The 12,225-nt window shown below is 35.4% G+C and overlaps 1 protein-coding gene across 1 annotated transcript in view; it reads right to left on the bottom strand.

The window, feature by feature from the left end:
• Positions 1 to 2,536: 2,536 nt before the first annotated feature.
• Ipo5 (importin 5) overlaps positions 2,537 to 12,225 on the bottom strand; it is a 44,186-nt gene continuing 34,497 nt past the window's right edge. The window contains exons 18-26 of the mRNA XM_046454896.2: positions 11,353 to 11,449; positions 10,127 to 10,299; positions 8,294 to 8,405; positions 8,153 to 8,208; positions 7,185 to 7,307; positions 5,897 to 6,116; positions 5,101 to 5,329; positions 3,300 to 3,441; positions 2,537 to 2,684 (exon numbers count right to left, since the gene is read on the bottom strand). Of these exons, the coding sequence (XP_046310852.1) occupies positions 2,598 to 2,684; positions 3,300 to 3,441; positions 5,101 to 5,329; positions 5,897 to 6,116; positions 7,185 to 7,307; positions 8,153 to 8,208; positions 8,294 to 8,405; positions 10,127 to 10,299; positions 11,353 to 11,449 (1,239 nt within the window). The 3' untranslated portion in view covers positions 2,537 to 2,597. The remainder of the gene's footprint in view (positions 2,685 to 3,299; positions 3,442 to 5,100; positions 5,330 to 5,896; positions 6,117 to 7,184; positions 7,308 to 8,152; positions 8,209 to 8,293; positions 8,406 to 10,126; positions 10,300 to 11,352; positions 11,450 to 12,225) is intronic.

The following is a 12,225-nucleotide window of genomic DNA, read 5'->3' on the forward strand; positions in this document are numbered from 1 at the left end:
GCAAAGAGTGATAAAGAGAACTCTAGGAAATAAGACAAGAAACAGAGACACCAACAATACTCCTAGGCAGAAGCAGGGCTAATTAAAATATTTAGCTAGCTCTTTAGCCTTTCAAGATCACCAATTCTTAACTCCAAACAGGCAATCATTCAATATGACTAAATCATAAAATACGTTTACTAGGCTATACATGTACATGCAAACCCCCTATTTATTGAGACCACGTGCATCAAGAATGTTTATTCTTATGGATTTACTAATAATTCTATTAATTCAGATCACAACTCCATAGTTATGAAAAAAGTGCCTGTTGTTACAGGAATGATCAATTACCTTAAAAGATAATTTTACTTTAAATTTACATCATAAAAAATATTCCAAATTGAATTATGCTAAAAGTTTCTAACACTTGAGCATGTAACTGAATTCTTTTAGAAAATTTCCCAAAATGTAAGAGCCACACACATTGTCCCCCCTCAGAAATGGTTCAGATTCATAAAGAATACAGCACTACTTGCTGACATACAAGGCCACTAAGTGTGGTACAAAAGAAAAAAAAATTTTCCCCCCATTTTGCTTACACAGAATGAGGAGCTATCAAAAAAGGTTTCAAGTTTATGTCAAAGAATTGTTAGCTCACAGAATATCATCTTACAGTTAGTTCTGAGCTCTGGGTTTCAGGATCACATGGCATTAGCAACCTTTAATGCCACCCATTCTTATGAACTCGATTCTATTTCCATTACTCCTTTGCTACTGCACTTTTATCAAAAAGGATATATACAGTCTATACTTAGCGGATGTACCCATTTGAGCTCTTCTTCCAGGAATTTTAGATCTTAATTACTACAGGTACATTTTCTGAATAACCTGAAATGGTTTAACTGGAAGTAGATTCTTGCTCCAACAGTACTTTTAGCACAGTGCTCTTTTTGCAAACACAAGCTTCTCCATAAAACCCACACACCTTCTGACCGTACTGCCACCACCTGTACTTAGAAGGCATGTCATGTTTTTCCACTAGTTTTCACTTCAATTCCCATTTTTTCTTCCACAGGAATACAGGATAAAGGTAGGTCTAAACACCTTACAAGAGTCCCAAAGGTACCACCCATTCAAAGCAATGACTATGCTGGTGGAATTATGCAATGTTGTTCTGCCAAATACCAAAGCCTTGAGACTAATAGCATTGTGTTGCAAACTGAAAATATATTTGAAGGGAATTTCCTAACAAGTGAACCACCTAAATACAGTCCATCCTCTTCTCTATTCCATTTCAGATTTAGTTTTAATAAAGTAATGCGAATCATTTAAAGAAAAAAACTTTAATTTAAAATTCTGATCTATGCATAAAATTCATTTTCATATCACGGTTAAATTTAGTACAAACTATAAAAATGTTAACACTGAAGTTTTCAACAGAAATCTATTCAGATCCCTTAGAAAAATTACTTAAAGAAACAACAGCAAGTCATTTACTGCTATAAGGTTAATACATAAAGAAAAAAAACATTCACACATTTTACTGAAATTTTCAGTAAGTAATTTTAGCCATAATACTTATTGCAAAATTAAAGTTCAAAAGTTGTGTGTGGCTCTACAGCAATTACAGTTTGTAATGAAAACACTAAGCCAAATCTCTCTTATCTAACCATAACAATCCAAGCTCAAAAAAACTATTGGTTGAAATTTGTAACCTTACGAAGGATACCAACTGTGAACGGAATAGGTGTATCATAACTTAGCTTAAATTAACGTGGAAGACAGTAGAAACTAGATGCTTTTAAGGTTGAATTGCACAAGGAAAATATTAGAGGGAAAACCATTCAGAGCCATAGCTATTGCTTTAAAAAAATATTAGATCATTTTTATATTAAAAACACTAAAATGAATCAAAGCCAGACAGTACTGAATTTTTACACAAGCTTCTTTTGTATTTCAACGTTGTTTATTGAGGAGTGAATGAGAGACTACTGCCAGACATGCCAACGACACTTCACATTCAAGGGCTGGAAGCTGAAAAGCCTCCCAACTGAGTCCCTGTATAAGCCTTTTGGGAAAAACAACCAAAACTGACAATCAAATGTGACAGCCTCATGCGTGTTGTTTATCATCAGGTTTTTTTTTTTTCCCCAACTTTTGCATCTACTGCTTTGCTGGGGTGAAGGCTTCCTTTTACCCCACAAAAAGACTCCACTCCGATTAATAGAATGAACACTAGATGTCTAGCAATTTGTTTTAACACACACCTACGCTGAGTAACTGATCTTAAAGCTGTTTTTCTTTAAGTTTCCTTATGTCTAATGAGAAAAGTTAATTTTATTTCCCTTCCCCTTCACATGGGTGGGATATACCAATAGAAAAATACTCTTCAGTGCTACTGTAGGGCTTACGGGGAACTCCTTCAGTGATCTGATAGAAATCCACTGCAACTCCACTCCACACACAGGGATGCTCTTCCTGCTTGTGGATCTCCAGAAGAATGGCCTACACACAACACTACCGATCTCTTGCTCAAAAACAAAACAAAGAAACCTAAACAAAAAGGGTAAACGTTTATTTGGAGTTAGTTTTCTGGTGGGTGGTATTAAGGCCCTTCAAGCAGAGTTCAGGAGCTCCTGTATAGCTGCCTGCTGCTCGGGACTGAGCTGTGCTATGCATTCAGTCCACAATCCTCCAGAAGTCTAGGGAAAAAAACATGTGCACAAATTTAGATAAGGTGAAGCAATCATCTGGAAGATTTTAATAATCATTGTGTAGATACTGTAACAATGCCAAAACACCTTCTAAGTATCTTAGTTTGAAGGAAATTATTGTAAAAGCAATTTATCTATCCATTTCCTCAAAATTCATTGTTTACAGCAAGTTTTCATTTTTGCATTAATAAAGCTACACTAACAGATGACACCTCAAAGTTACCTATACACCATAAGAATCCAGGAAGCAAAAATTAATTTTTTTGCTATTTGACAACTTATTATCAAATCTCATCTACTTTACTTCTAGATAGGCAGGAAAACTATTATATAATGAACATATGCTAGGTACCAACTGGAAGGCTTAATTTCAAGTTTAAGATGAAAAATTTAGTTCTAATAAGTAACAGAACATATGCACAGATTATATTAAGTTATAATCTTTTCAATGCTTAGAGATAGAGAATACAAACAATGTAATTTCTTTGGCTTATTAGATTTCTCATTTTCTTCTAATACAGAATATGAAAACTACTACTACCAAAAGAAAAACAAACAAACAAAAAACCCTTCTCCTTTCCCAATTCAACCAAATCTGCTCACCTGTACTTGGCGAACTACATTAGCCAAACGTTTGGCACAAGGATCTTCATGTTTTATGGCCTCATGCAATTCTCCTTCTGCAATTATACTGAATATTTTGGGCAGATTGGTATTGTTTGGGCCAAGAACAATTGGGTGATTACTGACAAAAGAAAAAAAGAGAGAGATAAAAAACCTTTACAAATGAAATTTATAAGTAGAAATCACTCAAGCTCTTACACTGCACTATATCCTTCCCTACATAATGATTGTGTTCACTAAAATCACCTTTTAAACCTGAACAGGAAGGAAACCAAATAATTTCATGTTAGATCTTAACCCAAGAAAAATACTTGGCTCACCTCTCAGCAGTGTTTTAAGAGCCAAATAGAATGTGCTTTATAAATAATTTGCAATGTGTTAAAAAACAAATAATAAACCCCCAACAAGATATTATTAGCTGGGCAATGTGGTGCATGCCTATAATCCCAGTGGCTCGGGAGGCTGAGGCAGGAGGACTGTGAGTTCAAAGTCAGCCTCAGCAACAGCAAGGCACTAAGGAACTCAGCGAGACCTTTTCTCTAAATAAAATACAAAAAAGGGCTGAGAATGTAGCTCAGTGGTTGAGAACCCCTGAGTTCAATCCCTCAACAAACAGACAAATCCAAGATATTACTATTAGGTTTCTTAACATAGGTACATAGTTTCTACAATAAACTCAAAGTTCAAAAGGATTATATGCACATTTCAAGAGTAAGTGGGAGCTGGGAGCTGGGCACAGCAGCGCATGCCTATAATCCCAGATGCTTGGGAGGCTGAGGCAGGAGTTCAAGCCAGCCTCAGCAAAAGTGAGGCGTTAATAAGCAACTCGGTGAGACCCTGTCTCTAAATACAAAATAAGTCTGGGATGTGAATGAGTGCCCCGGAGTAAAACCCCTGGAACCAAAAAACAAACCAAAACAGAGTAATAAGCAGGGAAATAAACTCTTGGCAGGTTTAATGGAAAGAAACATAATAGTGAATTTAAGCAGAATTTTTGCCTTCATTATATTTAGAGAATTTCAGAGTAGTCACTTCCAAGGAAATGATCAAATAGCCTGACTGATGCAGGACTTAGCAAGGATGGTGAAGTCTATAGGGTGACTACCACATTTCTCTTACTGAAGTTCTCAATGGGAACACTCACAGTATTTGTGCGAACCTGAACTTAAACAGGCTTGAAGGAACATGTTGGTCTACTGGTACAAAACCACTATTTGTACCCTTGGAATTTTTCCCAAACTAAAAATAGTAATTAAAGTGACAGAGCCAAGACTGAATTAATACTGAGGGAAAGGTGGGCTTAGAAAAACAGACACCAAAGATTATCACTTTGATCTGAACATTTCTACAGCCTCCCTTTATTGTTGCAACTCTTAGATATACTCAGGGGCATAAAACAGCATTGGTAACACTATAGCCCAGGGCTAGATCATGGTGACCTATCTGGAATACTTCTCATAACCCACTGATTCTTGAATCCAGAGAAAAACAAAAGAATTCAACAAGATCAAATAATGCTACGAACAATGTATTTCAATTCTGATCTATAACAAGTGTACACTAGATAACTTTCTAAAAACATTATTGTCTCAAGTTCCTAACTACTAAATTTAATTCCATAAAGGAACTCAAAATTCGATCTTATCATAAAAGTAAATTTTAACTGATACAGTTTCTTAGCACAATGTATACAGATAATATTATAACTGATGGCTATGCACAAACAGGAGGCACTGTTCTGAAAAGGAGAATGAAATAAGGCCAGTCTGTGCTTTCTTACCTTTCGATCAGGTCACAGAGATAATTAAAAGTCTGAACAGCTTCTTCTTTATCTTCATGTAGTGGAAGCCAAGACAACCAATGTGGAAGGACTTCTTCAACGTTTACACAGTCAGGCTTGAACTTCATAATTTTCCCTACAGCTGAGATGCAGTTCTCAGTAGCGTTCACATTTTCTTTGGTCTTAGAATCTGCAGACTGAATAACTCTTACAAGCAGCGGTAGTGCTTCTAAAAGAATCATTTGTAGGGGGGAAAAAGACTGTGGTCATTTTCATGCAAATGAACCTTTATCTTTGTTCCAGTTAAAAAGATTATGGTGAAAAAAATGCAAAAGTACAAGGACTTTAGTTTCTTGGCTTCACCATCACAGAACAGTAATAAGGAGGCATTGCCTCAGCAAGTATGGGGCACTAGCACTCATAAAGACAAAGAAAATAGGAGCCTCTGGATTTACACTGTTCATCATCCAAGGGTACTAAAGTTTTAAGAGTGGCCCATCTATATTCCCCAGGAAGTTTTTAAAGTCCTATACTAAGGACTATGGTCCAAATCTCAAATGCAATGTGCCCTGGAAGGCTAGGGTAGGGGAGGTTTTTGTTTCACTCAGATTCCATTTTAATTTCTTTGAGAATAAACACGATAAATTCCTAAGTGCTATAGATGATGTATTTGAAGAGGGAGAAGAGAATAAAGCAAAAATAGGCACATAATGTTTAGGGGTGTGGTGAAGAGAACGAGGTAGAAACAAAAAGGATGGCTAGAATGAAATGTATGCAGTGCAATAAACAAAAGTACCTGTACAAAAAGGGCGATAGTTATCTCCACCATACTGTGCCATGACTCCCAGGCCATATGCTGCTGCTTGCCTGACTTCTGGGCTGTTGTCACATACATATTGGAGCATTGGCCTTAAGAAATATTCTGCATACTTAAATGAGGCTGGACTACAATGTTCTATGACATCATCAAAGATGCACAATCCCCATTGTCTGTCTGGCCATGGTCTATGTGGACACTACAAAAGAGATGCCTTTTTAAGTCACAAACATTGGTTTAACGAATACAAAGAAATAAATATTGACTTATAGACTATGTGGTTACATGGATATACCTGATATAGGGCAATAAACAAACCAACCTGTAACAACAACCACTTCTTATGACTATTAATATTTAAGCTAATAAGACACAGATTTAATGAAATTCAGGATTAAAAGACTTGTATAACAAGCCTATAACCCCAGTGGCTCAGGAGGCTGGGGCAGGAAGATCCCAAGTTCAAAATCAGTGTCTCAGCAACTTAGTGAGACCCTGTCTCAAAATAAAAAATGAAAAAGGACTGGATATGTGGCTCAACGGTTAAGTGCCCCTGGGGTCAATGCCCAGTTATCCATCCCCCACAAAAAAGTTGGGACAATCTTAAGTTCAAAGCACTGATTCAACAGATTAGGTTATATGTGCCTAAATATTTTCAAATGTGCCAACATCTGAAGATAGCTTTTTAATTCATATTATTTTTTAAAGTTGAAGAAAACGTAAGGCTGTTATACAATGATGTCAATGCAGTTCATCAAATGAAGTACATTAACTATTTTAGTGGGGAATAAATGGAGGCTATGTATATGTGGGAGCAGAAGTATACGGGAAATTTGAACTTTCCACTCAACAACAAATCTAAAACTTTTCTAAGATATAAAGCCTGTAAAATACTTAAAACTTGAGTATAAGGGTTTATTATCCATAATTTCTAACTGTATATGAGGATCATAAATAAATTTGCTATGGTCCACTGAAAAAAACATAAATCATTATTTCCATTTATGAACAGGACAAAAATATTTGAAATAATGAAAAACCACTTATATTTCTTTAGAAGACATTATAATTGGCCTATGGATAACCTAATTAGCAATTTTTAAGAATACATATTTAGTGGGAAACTATATAAGGCAATAAACTTTATAAAAACACAGTGGAAACCACATTTCTGAGACTCATTTTAACCTGAAGAATAAGGTTTTATAAGTTACAATGGAAGAATTCCAAGTCAACAATTTCAAAATAACAGAGAGGTAACACTTACAATTAGGTTGACAATTAATGGAAGAAACTGTTCAAACCATGGTAACACCTTTTCCTTGTAGCTGCTGAATATTGAGTGTAAAATATCTGACACTTTGGTCAGAATATAAACATCATTATCATCCTAAGAAAAAAATAACAGAAAACACACACTCAGATGGGTAAAAAAGCATTCTACCATCATTAATGACATTTATAAATATCTAAGAAATATAAAAAAATAACATTTTCCTTTGTTGACTTTAAGGGCACAGCAAGAACTCTAGGAGACTGAAGTAACCTTACTAGATGCCACTTAACAGTCTTTGGAAAAAGAAAATTGTGTGGCAAATACTGTATTTATTGTAAAAACTTTCTTTGGGACACAGTTGAAAAATTATCCTTAAAGTACTATTACTACTTTTTGGTTTTGGCAGAATATTCCTCATTTTGGAGTGAGATGGTGGGGAACTGGCTGAGGTCTCACACATAGGTGCAATGTGGACCTACTGGCATGGGAGAATAGGGCCACATTTCCCAGGTGCTGACCCTATAATAGTTGAAATATGTTTGATGGCGCAACATGGTATGATGAGGAAGGAACGGAGAAACACAGTGAGGAAGGCCTTAGACTGTACATCTGTTTGGGCAATCATTTAACACTGGAGTTTGAGGCCACTCATTGTTAAAATGTCAAAAGCACCATCAAATATAAATGATTGCTGTGAGCAACATGTAGACAGAATACAGGTAAACTCTAAGGCATTTTGGTGTGCAAGCTATATTACAACAAAATTCACAGTACCAAGAAGAAAAATCAGTTAATTTTAAATTACTTATTCTATAAATTAATAAATGAGCGCCAGATTCTTATACCAAAGATTACTGATAATTACATCAGAATGACAAGATGAATTAGAAACTCAAGCATTTAAAAATCTTTCAGAGGCAAATGGTCATGTAAATAAAGTTCTGAAGGGAATAATTTACCTCATCTTGTAGTGACTCTTCAACCTGTTCATCATAGTCTTCATCTTGTCTTTTAACTAAAACACACCCAAATAAATGTTTTTAAATTATCACCAAAAAGGTCAAGGATTTCCTTCAGAAATAAAAGCACTGAAAACTTACCTTGCCGCAATTCTTGATTTTTAAAATGTTCTTCAAGTTTTGCTTTCAGTATACCCCCCAGTTCTTCAAAGTGTTCATTATTTAGGCATCCATCTCCCATTACTTCAATGCACTAATGAGATTAAAAAAAAGAGCAATCCATAAGATCTAAAATTTTTTGGAGTCAAAAGTTGAACTCCAGGGGCTGGGGTTGTGGCTCAGTGGTAGAGAGCTTGCCTAGCATGTGTGAGGCCCTGGGTTCCATCCTCAGCAACATGTAAAAATTAATAAATGAAATAAATGTATTGTGTCCAACTATAACTAAAAAATATTTTAAAAAGTTTACTCCATATTAAGAATCATATGGATGTCTAATAAAAATGTACCTAATTCAATATCCAGGGAGATTAATGATTAAATATGTATATATTTGTGTATTTGTCACAATAATAGCATTTTAACTCATTGCTCCATTACACCAGATGCAGAATTTCTTTTATAAAAACTTAAATGCAGGGGCTAGGGTTGTGGCTCGATAGATCACTGCCTAGCACTTATGAGGCCCTGGGTTTGATCCTCATTACCACATAAAAATAAATAAAGGTATTGTGTCCAACTAAAATAAATATTTATCCCCCCCCCAAAAAAAACCCACAAAAAATTTAAATGCAAAAAAAGAAATAAAAAACCTTAAATGCAGTATAATATAATTATATAATATTAATAATACAACATATAAGCTCCACATAATGATTTCCAACCTATTTTAATGAGTCCATTACAATTTTGTGACAAAAATTGAAGACCTGAACACTTGGGACTTAACAGGTTAAAAAGAGAAATTACAAATAATATTTCTTAAAAAAATTTTTTTTAGTTATAGATGGACACAATACCTTCATTTTATTTATTTATTTTTATGTGGTGCTGAGAATCGAACCCAGTGCCTCACATGTGCTAGATGAGTGCTCTACCACTGAACTACAACCCCAAACATGTACTAGGAATATCTACTGTGACAATCATTAATTATGCTAGGCACTGAGGATTCCAAGATGGAACAGAAGTAGTAAACTGGCTCCCCTAAGGAGCACAACCTATAAAGAAAGCACTGAAGAAAGGGAAATGTGCCTTGGAAGGGGATAACAGATGGAGGGAATGATAAGGAAATTCTTTGCAAACAAGAAATTCTGAACTTCAGGACTGTGAATGAGGACAAAGTGAAGACATTTAAAGAAAAACTTGAAGCAAGCTACAGAGCTGTGCAGAGTGGGGGTGCCACTAAAGATGGAAGGGAAGGGACTCAATAAATAGCAAGTTAAGGCAAGGGAGAATGGACTGGAGGAAAACAAAGAAGGGAGACTTCTGGAGGAGACCAGTGAGGATATTCTCAATAGCACAGACAAGAGATGAGGTAATAGGAATGTGCACTGTCGGGGAGGGGAGGTGGAAATCCAGAAGAATGACTAGGACAGGAGTTAGACAAGAACTGAAGATGAGCTGATACCTAAACTTCTGCAGTTCGATTATTAGGTGTATGATGGTAGGAATTTATCAAGACTGGTATAAGAGCATTCAGAATTTCTTGTTTCCAAAGAATGCACGTTTCCATGCCTTTGCCCAGATTACTCCCTGCACCTGTAATGCCCTTCTCCAGGGCATGTATACCATTTCTCCAGTGTCTGCTCCTAAGCAAACAAAAATAATGACAATACCAAAATATATATATACATATATATATTTCAGTGAAAGATTTTAAATTGCATGCCCTAATTTTCTCCCAAATTATTTAGCAAGATTAAGAAACAAACACACAACCTTACAAATATTCTTGAAGATAAAAAAAATATTCACCTTTGCAAAAGAATGCATTATTTCTGAGAGGACATCAGAATCTGGTTCTGTGCCTATGGCCTTGATTAGAGCATCACACATGAAATGCCACATCTGGGTGAGGTACTCAGGACCCCGAACCCGTGCACACTCCAGGAGAAGAGGCATGGACTCCGCTGCTGCCACACGAACACGTTTTGTTGTTAAGGAAATGTGATCATTAAGGAACTTCAAAAGGCTGCCATTCTACTTACTTAAGCCTTAGGTACCATTGTGTTAAGAGGAATGTTAGGCAATTTCTTGTTTATTTAAGATAATAAATCGTGTTCAATATAAAGTGTGTATAAAAAAACAGAAGTCTCCATGGTCACATGACATACCTGTCTTTCTTGTTACCCTATGATACAGGAGGGATGAGTCCAGTGACAAGATAGGCATCCCATTGCTCAAATATATCCCCAAACTCAATAAGGGCTGTGAAAGATCTGTGATCTTTAAGAACATGAGAGCATTTCTCAAAATGCACCTTTATCCAAAACTTTAGGTAATACACTTCTTCTAATAAATGTAACTGAAGCTGGGTCTCTATGAGAAAACCACCAAGACCATTCTATTCCTATACTAGCTTTGATGGTTTTCAATAAAGATTTAGTCACCTTTCCATATCTAACACCATTTATAAAATAAGATCATGATAACTTCTCCTTAAAAGCAATTCTGCTTCATCCCTGGCATCACTGTAAGTCTGCTGGGCAAAGCCATCTCCATAGAGTACAGCATTGTTAGGACATTACAAGGAATGACTCCAAAGCTTGGGTCTGATCTGTGTTCTTTCTACCCCTCTGTTTGGCTGTGCTAACTTTACCCAGCTATGGAATTAAGTGTTTATACTTATACACATTATGACTTGTTAAATTGAGGATCAAAACAATAATGTTCAGAGGTACTATTCACATTTGTAATGTAGGATTCTATTACAGAAAATTAACTTATACTTGCTAAAAAATAATCCTTAAAATCCTTAAGTAGACCAAAGAAAACTGACAAGAACACAGTTAACATTTTTCTCTTTCATGATTTTGACACAAGGTGAACAAAAGTATATGCAGAAAACCAAGCTTACAGAGTAAAACTAGGTTAGGACACAAATAATAATGGTGATTTATACCTCTCAAAACTATAATAACCGAAGTAACTATACTTCTATTCAATCTAGATGTTTTACATCCAACTACTGTATAGGATATCATCATGGAAATAAAATTTCAGTAAAGGGACCATCAGCTTGACAACCTGTTCGGTGTATTCCACAAAACCTTCTTTTAATTCCTTGGCGTAGCAAACCTGAAACAAAAATATTAGAGAAAGAAATAAAGATTCATGTTCTTTTTTTTTTTTTTTTTTACTTTGGTACTGGGGATTGAACCCAGGGTTCAATATCCCCTGACCCATATCCCTAGTCATTTCTGTTTTTCTATTCTGAGACAAGGTCTTTACTACTAAGTTGCTGAGACTAGTTTTGAACTTCTGATCCTCCTGCCTCAGCCTTCCAAGCTGCTGGGATTACAGGTACCATAGTGCCCAGCAAGATTCATTTTGTTGTTTTTTGGTGGAGCTGGTTTTGGATCAAACCCAGAGCTCTGTGCATGCAAAGTAAGTACTACATTCTCCAGCCCAGTTTTTAGGTGTTGATGTATTTATTAAAAACAACAGCAACACACATACCAAAAAAACCCCAGCAAAACCATGAGCTCCAAAATGTTGTATCTTGACTAGCACTACATTTAAAGTTGTATATATGACATAAAATTATTAGACTTCTAAGAAAAACCATACGAGTTTAGCTTTACTTTTAATCCCATAATCACATTTCTGTTCATTCATTCAAAACATAGTTATTTACATTGAGCACAAAACAGACAAAATTCCTCATTTCACAACTTATACTCTAATCCATTTGTATCAGCTTTATAATACTCTAGGGACATAGCAATTAAGTCATTTTCATTCAAGTTGTTCACTGTTTCTACTATTAGAAATAGTATGAATATGAAAGGTTTAATTCACATGATTTTGTTAAGACAAAAATCCAGAAGTAAAAATGTTGGTCAAAAAATATC

Source organism: Marmota monax, unplaced genomic scaffold, assembly GCF_021218885.2.
Source record: "Marmota monax isolate L192 unplaced genomic scaffold, Marmota_monax_Labrador192_F-V1.1 WCK01_AAM20220418_F8-fsc00026, whole genome shotgun sequence".
In the NCBI taxonomy this organism is placed as follows: Eukaryota; Metazoa; Chordata; class Mammalia; order Rodentia; family Sciuridae; genus Marmota; species Marmota monax.